The 17,733-nt window shown below is 35.5% G+C and overlaps 1 protein-coding gene and 1 long non-coding RNA gene across 3 annotated transcripts in view; one reads left to right on the forward strand and one right to left on the reverse strand.

Moving 5' to 3' along the window:
• The window catches only part of LOC111088249, a 22,672-nt gene extending 20,293 nt beyond the window's left edge, over nucleotides 1-2,379 (forward strand). The window contains exon 3 of the long non-coding RNA XR_002612834.1: nucleotides 2,369-2,379. This is a non-coding gene — a long non-coding RNA (uncharacterized LOC111088249). The remainder of the gene's footprint in view (nucleotides 1-2,368) is intronic.
• Nucleotides 1-17,307, reverse strand: part of LOC106469305 (peptidase M20 domain-containing protein 2-like) — a 27,311-nt gene extending 10,004 nt beyond the window's left edge. Inside the window, exons 1-3 of one of the 2 annotated variants that reach the window (XM_013929794.2) lie at nucleotides 17,008-17,307; nucleotides 12,102-12,253; nucleotides 583-732 (exon numbers count right to left, since the gene is read on the reverse strand). In XM_013929794.2, the coding sequence (XP_013785248.1) occupies nucleotides 583-732; nucleotides 12,102-12,253; nucleotides 17,008-17,233 (528 nt within the window). In that variant the 5' untranslated portion in view covers nucleotides 17,234-17,307. Of the gene's footprint in view, nucleotides 1-582; nucleotides 733-787; nucleotides 938-12,101; nucleotides 12,254-17,007 lie in introns of both variants that reach the window. The other variant, XM_013929795.2, reaches the window with a different exon arrangement.
• Nucleotides 17,308-17,733: the final 426 nt, after the last annotated feature.

The following is a 17,733-nucleotide window of genomic DNA, read 5'->3' on the forward strand; positions in this document are numbered from 1 at the left end:
CCATAACCATCATACCCTGCACCTAATACATCCTCGATTAATCAGGAGCCTTTTCATGATCCAGTTTCCTGATTTATCAGTTGCTGTGACGATCACTTGTAAATATAATTCTGACATTTTCAAACATTTCTGACTAAGAAAAATCAATACCTGAGTAAGTTGGGTGTTTTTTAGTTCTTTCTTAAACTTTATTTCTATTGACAATCTTTATTCTACTGATATCTTTTATCAAATACAGTTTTTTATTATAAAATTAAGTACAATTTTGTCAATTCTTTTATTAATTTTAACACCATACAACAATGCAATAGTCCTACTTACTGATCAGTCATTCTTCTGTTTGTTTTCAATTAATAACTGATTTATTTAAACTTTTTGTTACATTCCCTCCACCTGCAACTAATTACTAAATCTGTCCTTCCATATACAGGAAGGTCAAGAAACTGTAATTAATTATTGAAATATCACACATGCAACTTACACATAGCTTAATTTCTATACATCATTAGCTTACAGTCTCAAAGTACAACTGTACTGTCTTAAAAATCAACTTCGATTTAATTTAAACCAAAAATAACTCACATTTTTGTAACCAATGAAAGGTGGAAATAAGTGATCTGTTGGACTTGGGTGTGCCATCAGAGCAACATCAATGTTGATGAAAGCACCTCCTTCTATAAGTATGTTCTTCCCTCCTCCACCTTCTTCTGCAGGGGTGCCTATCACAATAACCTGTATATAAAAGTACATAAACTTAACTTCAGAATAACACAAACACTCCACTCACTCTCTTAATAGCAATGAAGGGTGGAAATAAATGATCTGTTGGACTTGGGTGTGCCATCAGAGCAACATCAATGTCATTGAAAACACCTCCTTCAATCTGGAAAATCTTTCCACCACCTCCTTCTTCTGCAGGAGAGCCTATTACAATCACCTGTATAGCACACAAAGGATCATAAATGTTTTTGAACAATAATCATGATACACTTCTGGTCAAAATAAGAATCTCTACTTAGATTAATTCTCACGGTGATAACTATTCAGTCTTAAGCACATGCATATACATATATAAATGTAATGACATATCTTTTCATACATCAATTACAGTATAGAATTAAAATAAAAATTGACTTTTTTTTATGTTTTGTAAATGATGAGTCTTACTTTCTTGATATCAACAGTTCACCAAGTAACCACACTAATGGATGCTTGAAACAAGCATGCTTAACTAAAAATAGTTTTCAAGAAATACACACGTAATTAGTTAAGGCATTTGCACATTACAAAATAATTAATTTACTTATTAAACATTAACTTCAATATTAAAGGTGCAGTTTGCATCATGTTTCATTTCTTCCCAAAATGTTTTACTTCATAGATATGTATTTTTTCTCTGTATGGGATGCATTGGCCACAAATGAACTGCTACATAAAAGGGATTACTTAAACAAAAACAGCCAGCTACCTTAGTTTGTTTGTAATTAAGCGCAAAGCTACACAATGGGCTATCTAAGCTCTGCCCACCACAGGTATCGAAACATGGATTCTAGCATTGTAAGTCCACAGACATACCGCTGTGCCACTGGGGGGCTGCTACCTTAGTACCATTTTACTTTATTTAAACAAAGGTCTATCTAATAATTTTTGAGATTTGTCATTTTGACAAAATAATCTATACACCTCTACAACAATATTCTAAACTAACTCAACAGATTAATGAAATGAGACATATAAAATAAATTGAAACATTTAGTTTGTTTACAAAATAAAAATAGTTGAATAAAACATAGATAATAATATTTACAATGACACAAGTTCATGCTGACAATGCAAGTCCAGACCTATTTTATGTGTCAAATTAACACTTATACAAAATCCAATCACTACTACTAAAATTAAGATTTACAACTTCAAATGAAAACAGGTTCTTTATATTTCCTGCCATTGGAATTTCTTCCCTGGCACTATTACATGTTATTTGAAAAGGCATTCTGTGTTTCTTAAGGAAGCTGGGTTGGATTAGATCTATCTTCTGAGTTTCTGAGAAAATACAAATGTAAAGAAGAGCCTGTTTCTCAAATATAATGTTCTTTGCATATGTTGAAATCAAGTGTCACAACAAAATTGTGGTATTCCACAGGTTTCAAAATTCTGCTTCTTTGTGAGTGTAGTATATTTTGGAATAACTTGTATATTTGTAGGAATGAGAACAGCAAAAAATGTTATATGACGAAAGCAGAATGTAAATTCTATGTAATTCAAACAACTGGTTGAAAAATACACACTATTTAGATGGATAACGAACGATTTAAATCCTACCTCTATGCTGACCCTTTTCAATTGTCCCTAATCATGCTTTAAGGAGTTTGTGTATGTATGTATGTATCATAGACCTTCAGGTTCGAAATATCTTTTGCAACTGGTCTGCTGCTGTCAATCAACTAGTTAAAAGGAGCCTCACATATAGATTTCAGTTTCTTGTAAACATCAAAGCAGACAGGATAATCTCAGATCAAGCCAACCAGCACTAGTATTCTGTCCCTGGCTCTAGCATAATTTTTTTACCAAAGTTAAATTAACTGAAAGGATGGCCAATTTGACAACAGTAATGGCAGCCAATTCTAATCTATAATTTTGGAGTTCAATTAGACAGAATAATTTACAACATTAGTCTTACACTTCCAAATACTGTAATACTGCAGGTAAACAGGATTTCTTTAAGTTATATGTGATTACACTGCCAATACGAGAAGGGGTATAATGAATGTGGTTATAGACAAGTTTACTTGTTAGTGTTGTAGGTCTCGAAACCACCCTTCAGAAGGTCTTGGTCTTGACCCTCCGAGTCTTGATCTCCATGTTTTACAGATTTTGATAAAGGAGACCAACTAAATTTAAAAGTTTAAACAGTATTAGACCAGTCGTACCCAAGATTATTAAGTGCGGTGTAGCATTAAAGATGTTTTACCAGTAAAACCCCCTTGGTAGTTGGTACTACATCTTTGCAATGATGTTTTTAGCACCTCCCTTATTTTTGTTTATGTCACCATATGCTATATTACCTGTTTACTAATCCACAGTTATAACACGTGCTAATCAAATTAATTACTACTATACGTTGTGTTATGCATAGGTTTCCTACTACAAGTTTGTATGAACTTCATCTGGTGCACGTATTTACGTCAAACATTAGCAATTATCTCTGATATTGAACATGTCTACCAGGTCTGTCGTGATCCTGTTTGGCTTGAAAGATCATAAAGTATTTACTGACACCAATACTGGTTTTAGTTTTATTTGCTGGCCTTTTCGATTTTTTTTTATTAATTCATTATTTATTTTCTCCCATTTTTTTGTTTTTTCCATAGGAGGAGGAAAAACTTAGCTGTAAATTAAACATTCTATTTAACTGAAGGTATGATTGTAGGCTAGCCTCACATGTATTAAATATAACACTCAAGAAATTGTGTCACTATTGATTCCACAATAAACTGTATATATATATAACCAAATCAGATCAACAAAACTAGAGAAAGAACCAAAATAGTAGTTTTAAAGGAATTTTTTCACACAGTATTGAAACCACCTGAATCAACATTGCCAAGTATTCCTAGCCATACTCAGGTATAGTCAATTTAACAATTGCACACCGTATTACAATATTACACAACAATGAATTGACAACCTAATCAAAGTTTATCTATCACTTCACAGAGTTAGAGAATTTTGATCACTGAGTAATACACAGCCACATTTGGGTGACAATGATAAATTTCTTTTGTTATCTGAATAATGAACATGGTATAAGGATGATGTTATATGACAAATGAACATGGTATCATGGTGACATTATATGACAAATGAACATGGTGTAAGGGTGACATTGTATGACAAATGAACACGGTGTAAAGGTGACATTGTATGACAAATGATCATGGTGTAAAGGTGACATTATATAACAAATCAATATGCTGTAACATACTTATTACACTGAAAATGCATTTCCAATAGGTACTTCTCTCACACAAAGCTATCTTGATATTCATCTGCCCTCTGAACATTGCTAAAAAATATTTGCAAACAGCACACCTGTCTATATACCCCATCAATTTTGCACCAATTCTGAACTTGTACATATCATGTGACTATTCTCTACCAATAGCACCACCTATACTGGTACATCAAGCTCCCTCTGCTATTCCCACTCAATCCTCACTTTTAATAATTGGCAAGCTCCAAGAGGAGAACACCAGCAGTGGGGAGGAAGAGTGGGAATTGTGTGATAGGAGGTAAGTATCTATTGGAAATACATTTTCAGTGTAAGAAAAATGTTAACTTCCAATATGGTCTTACCTCCACTCACAAAAAGCTAGAATCCCACACTGCAAAGGTGGAGGGGCCAGTGTAAGTACACAAATATCAAACTAACTGGAAAACAATTCCCCAGAATGAATGGTGTGCTCAGAGATGAAAATGAAGCACACCTGTGGGGTACCTCACTACATCTGGAAGGTATGCTCTTTATCCAGGAAGTAGGAAATGTATCCAAAATGGGTGGGAAAGGAAGTTACTTGCACAAGTAGCATATGGTTTCATAGGTGCAAGTTATAGTAACATAGAAACGGAATGAGCTATATACATTCTCAAACTCAACCAGATGGACAAGGTTCCATAATTCGTCCTTGGCATTATGGCTGCAGACAGTGAAAGACAGTAAGAGTTGTGATGTTGTGAGTGTAAGCACTCAACTCTGTACCCATGAATTTTCCATGATTGCTGACTGTTTCTCATCTGCTTTTGGATTTTGTCTGATAGATGGGATATCCCCAATGCTTTTGGATAATGACCGGAAAGTGTGAAGGTTTTTTTTGAAGTAGAGTTTTGAATTTATATACCACTAGGTAAGCAACCAGTGGTCATATGGAAACATCTTATCTCTATGGTGAGTGTTATATAGCAACTCTAAACTAGTACAGGTTTGAGGCAAAGTATACCTGACCAGGCAACATTTGCTACAAAGTGGGATTCTATTATCAGCAGTTAAAACTAGGGTTTCTCATATAAGAACATAAATGAAATGAAGTGATAAGACTTGCCCCAGTCAAAGGCAAACTGATGTGTGTAGTATTGCCATGGGAGGGAGACAATATCCACTAGAGGAAGATACAGCCAGATCATGAGTGACGAAGGTATTGGGAGAAGTCCACATTATGGCCTGAACAATCTCTTCCAAAGGAAGCCAAGAACATAGTGATGTGATGAATCTGATGAGAAGAAACACTGCAAAGATGGTGAACTTCCATGGACATATCTCAGGAAATGGAAGAGTTCCAGGGAATAAAAGGTTAGTAACAAGAATTCCAAAAGGAGGTAGTACATGTCATATATCATTTTAAGTCTTAAACCAGACAAAGAAAGTAATCAGAATTGGAATGAGAGTACAGGTGGGAAAATGGAAGGTAAGGAATGGGTGAGGAAGCCAAACCATCTAAACTGGCAGCATAGGTCTTAGAGAGGAAGGACTGGTTGGGATAGAGGATAACATAGGAAGAATGGTAAAGGATGTGGGTAACCTTAATGTCATAAATACCTATACGAAATGACCACAAGCAACGAGGAGAAGAAAATATGTCTTGAGGGAGAGAAGGTAGATGGAACATGAAAATGAAGGTTTAAATGGAGGACAAGAAAAGGCATAAAGGACCACAATGAAATCTCAATAGGCAAATCAAAGGAACAGAAAAGAAGAGAAAGGACAGGGGAAGACAAAACCAGATGAAACCTAGAAAAACGAAAGGAGGTCAACAAGGCTGCACGATTGCTAAACACAGACAAAGTGAGCAAGCCATTGTCAAACAATTGGGTGAAGAAAAGGAAAAGATGAGAAATGAAAGGATAAGAAGAACAGAAACCATGGTGAAGAGACCAAATTCAGAAGATAGAATATCGTCTGTGATAAATGGACATGGAAGAAGGTCTAATGGATCGGTAAAAGAAAGATGCAACACATGGAGTCAGTCCCTGGACTGAGACAATGGACCTGATAAAAAGCCATGTGTGAAGACAGAGTGTGGTGACATCTGTGGAATGAGGGACCTCTCTTTGAGAAGAATCTTGTAGGGAGAAGATAAATGATTCACCACCAGAATCAGGGAGCCAGGAAAAAAGGCAAGCTAATACCAAAATGTGGTGACTGAGTTCAGAAAGGAGATCCAGGATCTGAAAGCGTAGAGACCTGAAATCAGTACCCCCTGGCTCATTGATATACATGTCCAATGTGGAGATGTCAGAATGTACCATAACCACCACCCCTGTAGGAGAAGGAAGTGAGACAAAGCTAAAAAAACTACCAAAGGCTCAAAAAAGGTGATATGGAGAGAAGACTCCTTGATCGACCATAGGCATGAAATCATCTGGGAGTCAAGTTAAGAACCACAACCCTCTAAAGATGAGTGCATAAACATATGTAAATCCAATCAAGGTGGAGTAAGCAGTACCTCTGCCATAGTCTGGACTCTGCCTAACCACCAAGACAACGATCCGAGGAGAAGTTCCACTAAAAGGAACTCGTATGAACTCAACCCATGAGAATGAGAGCTTCCAAGGAAGCCCACATCCCCAAAGAGATAGAACATCTTGAGCTGTAAGAAAAGGTGAGGGATGATTAACTGCTTGCTCCAAACCCAAAGAGAAAGAGGAGAAGGCTGGGCCTGACTGAGGTTGGAGAGAACAGAGTTCTCCACTGTCAACAGGAATCCCACCTATTCTGCATCCTAGAGGAGTGTGGTCTCTGGTCTGTGAATGGGAGAAAGCAAGCAGGAGTCAGTCATCCACAGAAGGAAGAATGCACAGACTCATAGAGTGAAAATGTCAAGCAAGAGTTTGTACTCCCCCAACAAAACATGTAAGGAGCTGTGATTAGTCTGAAAGGTGGAGCCCTGAATTGGAAAACTTGACTTAGAGCAATAAATAACTATCAACAAAGTGGATAATATGGGGAAGAACTCTGAATTTAGACTATGATTAGAAAATGAGGTTTCTAGGATGACAAACATAGGGAAAAAAAATCAAAGCCAAGCTCAGCCCTACAAACGGGAAAGAAAAAACACATCAGTGATATAGCAAAGCAAAAATGTGAAATCCCACACTGATTAAGGCCTTTACTTCCGCTGCCTATAAAGTTGAAACCAATTCCTGAGAAGTCATAACAGTAGCAATTTTTGTGTGGAACAGGAAATTCCGTAGTGGATATATTGATCGCAAATTCATACTACAATCTATGTTAATTCGGTAAAAAGAAATAAATGCAAAAACATTTTTTGAAGCAAGTGAATGCAAACACAGTAAAATACAACTGTTGAAGAAACATTGAAATGGCAAAGAAGCACATTCATAAATGGTAGCTACACACAAAAAACACATGGTTAAACAATGCTGTGCCAATCAAGAAAGTGGGGATTGAGCAGGAATAGCAGAGGGAGCTAGCTGCACCAGGATAGGTGGCACAATAGTATTGGTGGAGAGTAGTCACATGATATGTACATGTTCAGAAATGACAAAAAATTGATGGGGTATATAGACCAGTGCACTGAATGGAATTTTTTTTAGCAATGATTAAAGGGCAGACAAACATTGAGATTCCTTTGTATAGCCCTGTTGTAGTTACTTTTTCTTGTGCAGTCTATGAAATATACACATCTGAACGATATCCATGTTTATAATATTATAGCTGCTTCAAAAAATCACATAATTTGACATAACTACATTACAAATCTTGCTATCTATACCCAGTTGGTACCAAAATATGCAGAATGCAAGGGTGAATGAGACTATATCATATTGTGTTGAATGAGTACAAATGTCAAGGTAACTGTTGATCATGATATATGAAAAATATGATGATTTTCCTTCCATTTCAGAACTGGAACCTCAGAAAGTGGATATTGACAACAAATACTCAGTCTCAATATTTGGAATTACCATATGGAAATAAGTTATTATTTATAAATAAGTTATTGCACAAAATAAATACAACATCAAATAATTAATTAATATCATATATAAATATACAAGCTTTCCTCAAAGCTGACCCATAAATTGAAAGGCGGCTTCAGTATAGAAATTATCCAAAACAAAGTGTGGCTACTTTCTTTGCTTTCTTGTTCCTCAATTTCATCATCTCACCAACTCAGAGAAAGTTACTTCCTTGGTTGAAACTATCATCTATTGTCCAAGACGTGATGTGATAATGCTTTGCATTTAGGCTTGGCTGCACAACTTCATCATATGTATGGCAAGCAAGACCTCATAGATGTATGGAGCACTCATAGTTTCCGCATGCAATATGATGACCAGCAGTGATTTATGACACTGGTGGGAAATTATGAGCTCAAGAAATGTCATGAGGCAGTGTGCATTCCACATAACCTAATAGAAGGACACCAAAGTGCTACACTATAACAAGAAGGTGATGACAATGTGGACATCAACTGTGAGACAGTGGATGGAAAAGACACATTCCATTCCATGGCTACTGTAATATTTCAGGAACAATCAGCCTTTTTGTCAATCAATGATGGCTCAGTTGAAAAGATTAAAGTTGGCAGAGAGAAGCGTCTGGTTTTATCTACTGAACATACCATGATTCTGAGGAACACATTTCACTATGACAAACCTCCACAACATCCTGAATGACCATGTGTGGTAAATGCACTCATTCTGTTCAAAGCTCATCAGATCCCAGATGGATCATCAGATGCTTGTGAGGTTACTTGGGTACTTCTTCAGATGGCATCGCATGGATTACCAAATACCTAGATGACTTCTATCTACCAGACACTCAAGTAATACCATTTTAGGTAAGATTCAAATCCATGGTATCCCAAAAGAAGGAATCCAAAACAGTTGCTGTATATGCTCCTGTTATTGAGGCCAAACCTTCTGATCTGAAAATGGTATATAGAATGATTATGCAATGCAAGTAGCTTACATAAAAAAATAGGACAGCAGAATTCAGTAAAGGCAATGGTCCAACAGCTATATGCTGCAGCACAGCACATGAAATGGAGCAAATGTCTGGAGTTTGAGCATACTGTTGTTTGGTTTGTTGGCTTCCACATTGTATGTTGCTTCATTGGGGTAGTTGGAAAGCTCTTTGCTGATGCGGGTTTGAAGGATCTGTTGGTGGAAAGTGGAATATATGCAGATTCAACAGCTAACATGATGCTCATGGGGAAGCAGTTCCATTGATCCATACGAGGAACCCTTACAAGTGAGGCTCTAAAGCAACTGTTCCTCATATAGTTCATTGAATGGCATGACATGCAAGCCAACTATCATGTTCCAAGCATTGTGTGGGATGGAGTAAAGAACATAATAGGCCATCTGAGACAAAGAGAAAAGACTGAGCATACTGCAGAGGTTACTAGGCTGAACCAGGTGGTATCAGATCATCTCATTCTGCTTCTAGCAAAGTTCAGAGAATGGGGCTATGCATCATCACATACCTTCAAGTTCTGGCTGATGTTCCTTGACACCAACCAGATCTTGATCCAGAATATCAGTGCTGAGTGAGAAGGAGACTGGAATCTTCATCTGTCTACTGTGTTAGAAATGACACCATGTTTGGTTGCTATGGGCTAAACAAATTATTCAAGATGGGCACCTGTTTACCCAGTGGCTATCAATCAAGCTTTTAAAAGTGGCCAATTTTCAGTATGATGAGCCCTAGGCAATTTTAATGGGGTTTGGAGTGACATGGGTATCAAGTCTACTGTCATTCATGATACAAAGAGCAGCAGTGGAATTGTTGGACTGACAAGAAAGGAATCCATGCTGCTTTGTGGACCATCACACATCAAAGTCTGAGTGAATATGCAACTGCCATATATTGAAGAAAATATATCCAAAAGAAAATTCAGGACATGAACAAACACACCCATCAGCCTTGAAGCATGATGAGCAGGATGTGCAGCAGATAATTCAACATTTAAATGACAATATGACACATTCATTCAAGCCTGCCCAACCTCCAGATAAACAGCTAGTAAACATTGCTAGTGGTGTCATCACAATCAAGGAGGTTCTGAAGTCTCTGTTGTCTGCTTTGAACTTGGAACAAAGCAGATGGAAGACTATATTAATGAGTCACTTTCCACAGATGGGCAACGAAACATGTACCAGCCGATCTCTAAATGCAAAGTAAAAACCTTTTTAACTGCTAAAAAGAAGACAGCAATCAAGATTATGGGTCAAAAAACATTGGTCACAATCAATTCAGAGATGGTCTTTCGTCATGCATTGATTTTGACACAATTCCACCCTAATCTAAATATAAAGCATGTGTTGAGCTATCCCATCATGTCAATTTCAACAGCTCTCTTCCATGAAGATGGAGCACCAAGAAAAAAAATACCAAAGCAGAACTGGAACATATATTTGAGAATCTAGTTGAACAAGAGAATGGCAGCACTGTTCAAAATAATGCACAGTGCAATGTGTATATCAGAGATGCTATGGCTGAACTGCATATTCTTGGTGGAAATGATGGCACATTTGGAAACCTTGCACAGGGCTACCTGAATCAATTACTTAACTGTGTTAGCATACACAACACAGTCATTGATAACTTTGTTCAATATGACGATATCAACTACATGAAGATGGAGAAAAGGACAAGACATCTTGCTGCTACTGGTGGGACCTGAAAATTCCTAGTGATTTCTGGATGTCTAGTGCCTCAGTGATCGATGTTAATACCTCTATCATCAAATGAAACCTGTCTCATAGAGTTCATCTACAATCACATCATGCTGAATGCCCCCGGAACTCAGGAGCTGTCAAACAATTCAGAGAAACAACTATAGTTGGATGGGGGCTTCTTAGATGGTAAGCTCACTGCCTGCATTTCTTCTGCAGGCATGGAATATGATAGTCAGCTGTCATCAACACAGGAGGATGCTGATACTAGGATCTTTCTGCATGTGAAGCAAGCTGATGAGCAATTCAGAAGAAAGCATATGCATGGCTACATCACAATCAAAGCAACAGACACTGATGTGCTTATCTTACCTGTTCATTAATTTCCACAGCTCCAGAATACTGAAAAGTTCTGGATAGAGAAAAAGCCTCAGCTGGATGCAAAATTATCCTGGTGCATGATATATGCCAAGACCTACTTCCAGAGATGTGTGCAAGTCTTCCAGCATTTCATGCACTGACTGGCTGTGACAACATATCAGGTTTCTATAGTTATGGAAAGAAGAAGTATAAAAAGCTCTAAAATCTCTGCAAACTAACCACAATCATCTGATCCTTGAAAAAAGAGCTACCAATGACATCCAGACTGCTGTTATGGTTTCAAGGCAGTTAGTCAGCATCATGTATGATCCCCAAAGGAGATATGACGAGGCACACACCAACCTGAATGATCTACGAGAGAAACTCACAACAAATAATGTGCCAGTACATAAGTTGCCACCATCAGAACCAGCATTCTTTGAGCATGTCAAAAGATCTGTTCATCAATGGCAAGTGTGGATGACAACCCATCTAGAAAATCCGTGTATTACTTCACCGGAAGGTCATGGATGGTACAGATATGAAGAAGTGCTTCACCTCAAATTCTTTGATGGTCTGACAGCAGTTGAGATGTTCGATGATCTCGTTTGTTCATGTTGTGGGAGTGAGCCATGCATCAATAACTGTAGCTGCTCTCAGCAGGAATTGCCCTATATTAATGAGTGCCTGTGTGCAAGCAGTGAGAGACTATGTGGTAATGAAGTGTTTCATGATGATAACAATGATAGCAACAATGATGGTGACCATATAGAACAAGCATATTCAGCAATTGGGAATCAAACTCATTACCCTTAGATTGCGAATCAAGCCCCTAACCTCTAGATCATACCAGGACCAATCAAAACCACAATTATACTTTTTTAAAACAAATGAATAAACAAGTATCTGTACACAACAAAACTTGTTAATTTCAATATAAAAAAAAAATGCTTATTGAAATAACATGTTTTTCTACTTTGAAATGAATAACTATGTTGGATCACTAATAAAAATTATATATTTGTAGAAGTGAACCTTACCTTGCCTTTAATGCTGGGATCTGTTTCCAATGCAGCTTTAATTGCAAATCCTGCTGCTAAGCTGGACTCGGCTATCAAATTGTGGCCACAAGCATGCCCAATAGCAGGAAGTGCATCATATTCACACAAAACAGCTACTTGAACTTGCCTTTCTGTAAAATGAATTGAACTTTTAAATTTATCTTTGCTTTTTTTAAAGCTCTTTAAATCTGTAAGTACTTAGATGATAAACTAGATCAGATGTTAAAGATAAAATATGAAAAGGATCAAAAACATGACATAGACACAGGAAACAAACAACCAAATTAAATGCCAAATCCCCCAAAAGAGAGAACTAATAAAATCCAAACAGTTTGAAAAAATCCATAATCATTGGATTCAAATGTACAGATGGCTCAAGAAAGATGAATAATCTATGGTCTTGTTCTCCTGTGTATGCTATAAATATCTGCTGGAGAAAAGATAGCAGGTAAATTTGACATGCTTATTTCAGTAATATGTTATAGAAATCATTACACTATTACAGTTTGTTTTTAAGGTTCTACACTTTTGGCATTAAATATCACAGTAAACCTATTATAGTGTAACTCTAGGTATACTTCTTGACTGTTGTAGTTGGCATTGGAAACTTTTTTTTTTGCTTGCAGGAGGGAGAAGAGGGGTGTTCAAATGCTTTTTTAACTTCCCTCAAAGCTGGATGTTTTGATATTCCATCTTAATTAGTACTTGATAATAGTAAATTAACTGTCCTTATTTTAATATTAGTGAAATACATTATTGGATAATTTGAACTACAGAACTAAGAATACTTTAGTTGAACCCTAAATTTGTAATTGGGTATCAAAGTACAAAATCCCGGAGAAAAATGCTTCTGAGGACTTTGTCTAACTTTGAGTTTTGTATTGGAAATATCTCTTTGTTCACTCTCCACCATACTAACGGATTAGATTGTCACTTTGAACTAGTATATAAATGAAAATTAATTTCACGGTCACAGCAACCTTTTTATTACCTGTTTAACCAGTCATTAATGTCAGAAAGTCCACTGTGAGAATCTTAGAATAAGTCTCATTTCCTGCTGTAAACTACATGTCACTTCTAATACCTTGATCTTCAACTAAAGTTGACTTAGAAATTAATGCTTTCTCTATGATACTGTTTTAATATTTGATTCTGTTACTCTCTGCTACTTTAAAGGGATGATTTAATAAAATACCCAAGGTGAAATTTTAATTGCTTTATATTTTCACAAATCTAGTTCACATCTATTCTCTCAATGACATTTTTAATGTTCTGAGTTCAAAGTGATTTGTGTTATCCTTTGACAGATAGTCATAAATGGTATAAGTTCTGAAATTATTCAGACTGCGAAGCTTATGTCAATAGTAATTTTTTCAATGACTTAGCATTTTTAAATATGCCTTTAATGATTATTGTGGAGGTTGGTGACACTTGATGTGGCATAAAGGCATATTTCTCTCTTTTGTTCCAAAAGCCTTTCAAGATAAATTGAATTAATCTCATTTGTATATCATGTATAGTAAAAAAATTTTAAAACAGTTTGTACAGCCATTAGTTTTGAACATGCTAGACACTAATAGTAAAGTGTTTAAATCATTCTAATGATTATTGTGAGATCAACTACAGCTTGATATTTGGTGGCCAAGAACTTGAGAGGAAAGACCAGCAGTAGAAGATGACCCCAATAAAAGCCCCCTCCCCACCCTCTCAGGAAAAATGTGAGAAATATGGAGGCTATTGACATTTGCTGATTTACAAAAGTAACCTGAATAGCAAAAGAAGGTATAAATAATGATTCATAAACTGAATTATGTAACATTAACACTAGAACTCTCCTGTGTAACAGAAATTGGTTCAAGATTTAAAATATGACAAACCAAAGAAAAAACCAAAAATAAGGCCAGCAAAAGCTTCCTTTTGTACATCACTGCAAAAAAACAAAAGGTGGATGTACCACAACATGATCATGAACCCAATAAGGGTCTCCAGCAGACAAATCAATATTAACAGCACAAATACATTACTGATTATTGAGGGCTGATAATACAGCTGATCAGTCTCCCTGCTAGCTAGAGACACAGTGTGCGAGTAGGGCCTCTACAGCAGTAATAAAATTTGCAATATTTGTAGAATCATTAGTATCAGAATGCATTGAGAAGTTATCAGCAATAGAAAATCTGGTTTATGGCAGGAAAGCAGGACTTGTATATGTTCCCTTGACATACAAGTCACATGGAAAATGGGAAAGTAAAGATTTCTGGATACATTGATGTATGCTCTGTTTGGTATTAAGAGCTTCATAACCTGGTCATATGACTACTGACAGCATAAGAACAACTCAATAAAAAAAAAAAAAGAACTTCAGTATTTCAAAGATAAGTCTGTAGGTTTGAATTAAGAGATTATCAGACATGTTTACAGCAACAGATGGACTCATTGGACATGTGGGATAGTTTTCAGGTTGTTTGAAAAAGCTCTAAAAATATTTTTCTTAATTCCTTCTTGCCATATCTGTCCTATTAATTTGTTTAAATATTCTAAGGTTACCTAGCTCCCTCATTCACAAATATGCTAGTGAGATTTATAGATTAACATAGTATATTTAAGAATAAGTTTAATTATGTTCTTCAATATTAGAAGTATTAGGAAGAAAATGGATGAGTTCAAAACTAGTTGAAATGGAAGACAAATATAATTGGAATTTCTGAAATGAAGCTACATTTGGGGAGAAGTGACAATAGGAATTACACTGAAATTCCTGGTAACAAATTATTTAATATAGTAGAAGCTTTTAATGTCTCTGTTAGTGAATGTCTCAACATATTTTATGCTCAGAATTTTCTTTTGGTCACCATAAAATGGAATGGATGGAAATCCCCAAGGTATCCATGCTTTAATCCCATATGTCCATAAACCTGAAAAAAGTTTTTGTTTTCAGTTTGTGACTGCCCCTATTTTAGTGTGGTAACCCTAAACAAATTTTCATTCTTTTCTTTAAATAAAATTTTGACACAGATTTACAATTTTAAATTGCCTTTTAAAGACTCGTATTTCACTTATAATGATCATAAAAGTAAACTAGGACCTTCACTAGTCAATCTCTACAATCAGCATAGCAAGTCATAGTACTACATCTTTGTTTGACTATTGTGGTACCTCCTACATATATTCATTATACATCATCACCACTTCTAACACTTACTAGACACAACCTGATTTTGGAATTAGTTGCTATTGGCATTAATGGATTTCAACACTTTACAGAAGTTTAAGTGGGAAATCCTGATTCTTCATATTTCCAACAGGTTTGGAGTCTGTGTCCCAAATATCTTGGACATTCCACTACCATTGTGATTTTATAATTTCTGGCCATAAAGGCTTAAAACTTATTCCTAATAATACTGTGTATAAAACATCTATTTTTATAGCATAATACTTTTAGAATTTCTTTAATAATAAGATAGTGGTGTATGAACTTAAGATATTTTCTATTTTTGCAGGATGGTTAAGTGTTTGCAAGATTTGAAATCTGTATGGCCAAGAGTTTCAAAATATGCAAGTTCAAACTTATTCTTAATGCAAGGCTTCATGTGCAAAGAATTGATATTTTTATATTTAAGTTCTAATTAAGTTACATGTGGGTATCATAAGTGTTGAATTCTGTCAATATTTCACATGATAAAAACTCCCTAATAAATTTTATTTACTTACTGTTTTCTTCTTCTAATTTATAAGAAAAGTTTCACATGATTTATTTTCTAATGCAAACTTGTTGTAAGTTGAAATAATGAGAATGATTTAATAGATTTAAGTTTCCAGAACTATACCCTAAACATAACTGCGAGAGTTTCCAGCACTCCCTCAAATCCCCTTCCTATTTGTAAACAACCCCACAATGCAAAATGCATGATATACCCATGCCTATCTCCTCACAAAATCACGTTGAGGGCTCTGACATCCTCATTATCAACATGACATAACTGCATATTAATCCACACATTATTTCAGGTGGATTGAGTGAGCTTAATACATTAATGCAAGTTTTAATGATAACAATTTTACAACTTTAGAAGAAGTAGATGAGCTACACTTTGTTGCTAAAATGCCAACTTCAAATTACCATTCACCAGACTCAAATTCTTAGTGGCTATTCATCCACAGCTCCACTAAAGTGGTCAAAACTAATGCATTTATATAAAAGTGAAACAGTAAGATGCAGTGGATGGGCTGTAATAATGGAGATCACTTAATTACCTGTTTTCTGATAATGATATGAAGAGGAAGCAGTATTTCAACACACCAGTTCATCATTCAACGTTTAATTGGCACTAGATCTGAATTCTACAAGAATAATGACCCAAAGTATACTGCCCTGTAAATTGTGATAACAAAATAAGTCAACTAAGAGTAAGAGGTAATTAAAGGAGAAAAAGCTCAAGCCGCTCAAGTTATGAAATGGTCAGTTCAAAGTTCTAATGTAAATCTAATTGCAAATCTGTGGCACTGGCTTAGTGGTTAAAAAGCAGTGCTGCACAAGAAAAGTCAACTATTCTGTCAATGACAGTGTCATAATTAAATATGAGAAACTATACAAAAACAAATATAAAAGAAACTGCTAATCTACAAAAAACTGAAGAAAATACATACATACATACATACCAAATTTTAATAATTATACCAACAACTAAGGCTTCATGAAGCCAGACAAAATACTGGTAAATTAAAACAATCAGATTAATTAATATGTTCACACGTGGAATTCTCGTGCAAAATAAAATTGATTTCCAACAAGTCTTACGAAATCTTGAACTTGAATTTTAATAGAATGGACTCATTACCGGTGCAGTCTATATATTTACTAAAACTTAGTTTCACTTTTACTAACCCGAACTTCTGTCCGGTGGATATTCAGCCCTAAATGCTGTGGGAAGAATATAATGCCGTTGGACTTTGAATCCTTCTTGCTCTAGAGCATCCGCTAACAAATTATGAGCATGTCTTTCCTCAAAACGAAGCTCAGGATTTCTCCACACTTCTTTACTTATTGCATCAAACTTTTCTTTTTCTGTTTCAATTTTTTTGAGGATTGCTGCAAATCCAGGATGACTCATTTTTGGAAAAAATTAAAACCAAAAAAAAAAAACATTCACTCCTCATGCAAATACTCCGGCCAAAAGAATCACGCGATATGACTCTACTTTTACGACATCTAAGTTTTTTGTATCTGCAAATATATTTCAGTTGTTTTTATTCAAATAACCTTTTTAACCTAATACAAATATAATAATGAAAAATATAACAAGATACTTATATCATTTTACAGAGACTAGATACAATGTGACCCTAAGTGTAGAATTGATCTTTATTACCTCGTATATAATAATTTACATCGTACACGAGCGTACAAACGCAGATCCTTCGGATTTGTTTATCTGCTAAAAAAATTCAAAACAATCTCGCAAACACCTGAGTAAGATAACTAATCACTACCTCCTCGTACACTAAGACCAATTCTCTCAGTGTGCAATTGTTACATTTGTCATTTCTAAAAGAAAAAGTTTGTTTTTGTTTGTTTGTTTTTTAATTATGCACAAAGCTACACAAGGGCTAT

This window comes from Limulus polyphemus, unplaced genomic scaffold (assembly GCF_000517525.1).
Source record: "Limulus polyphemus unplaced genomic scaffold, Limulus_polyphemus-2.1.2 Scaffold3412, whole genome shotgun sequence".
In the NCBI taxonomy this organism is placed as follows: domain Eukaryota; kingdom Metazoa; phylum Arthropoda; class Merostomata; order Xiphosura; family Limulidae; genus Limulus; species Limulus polyphemus.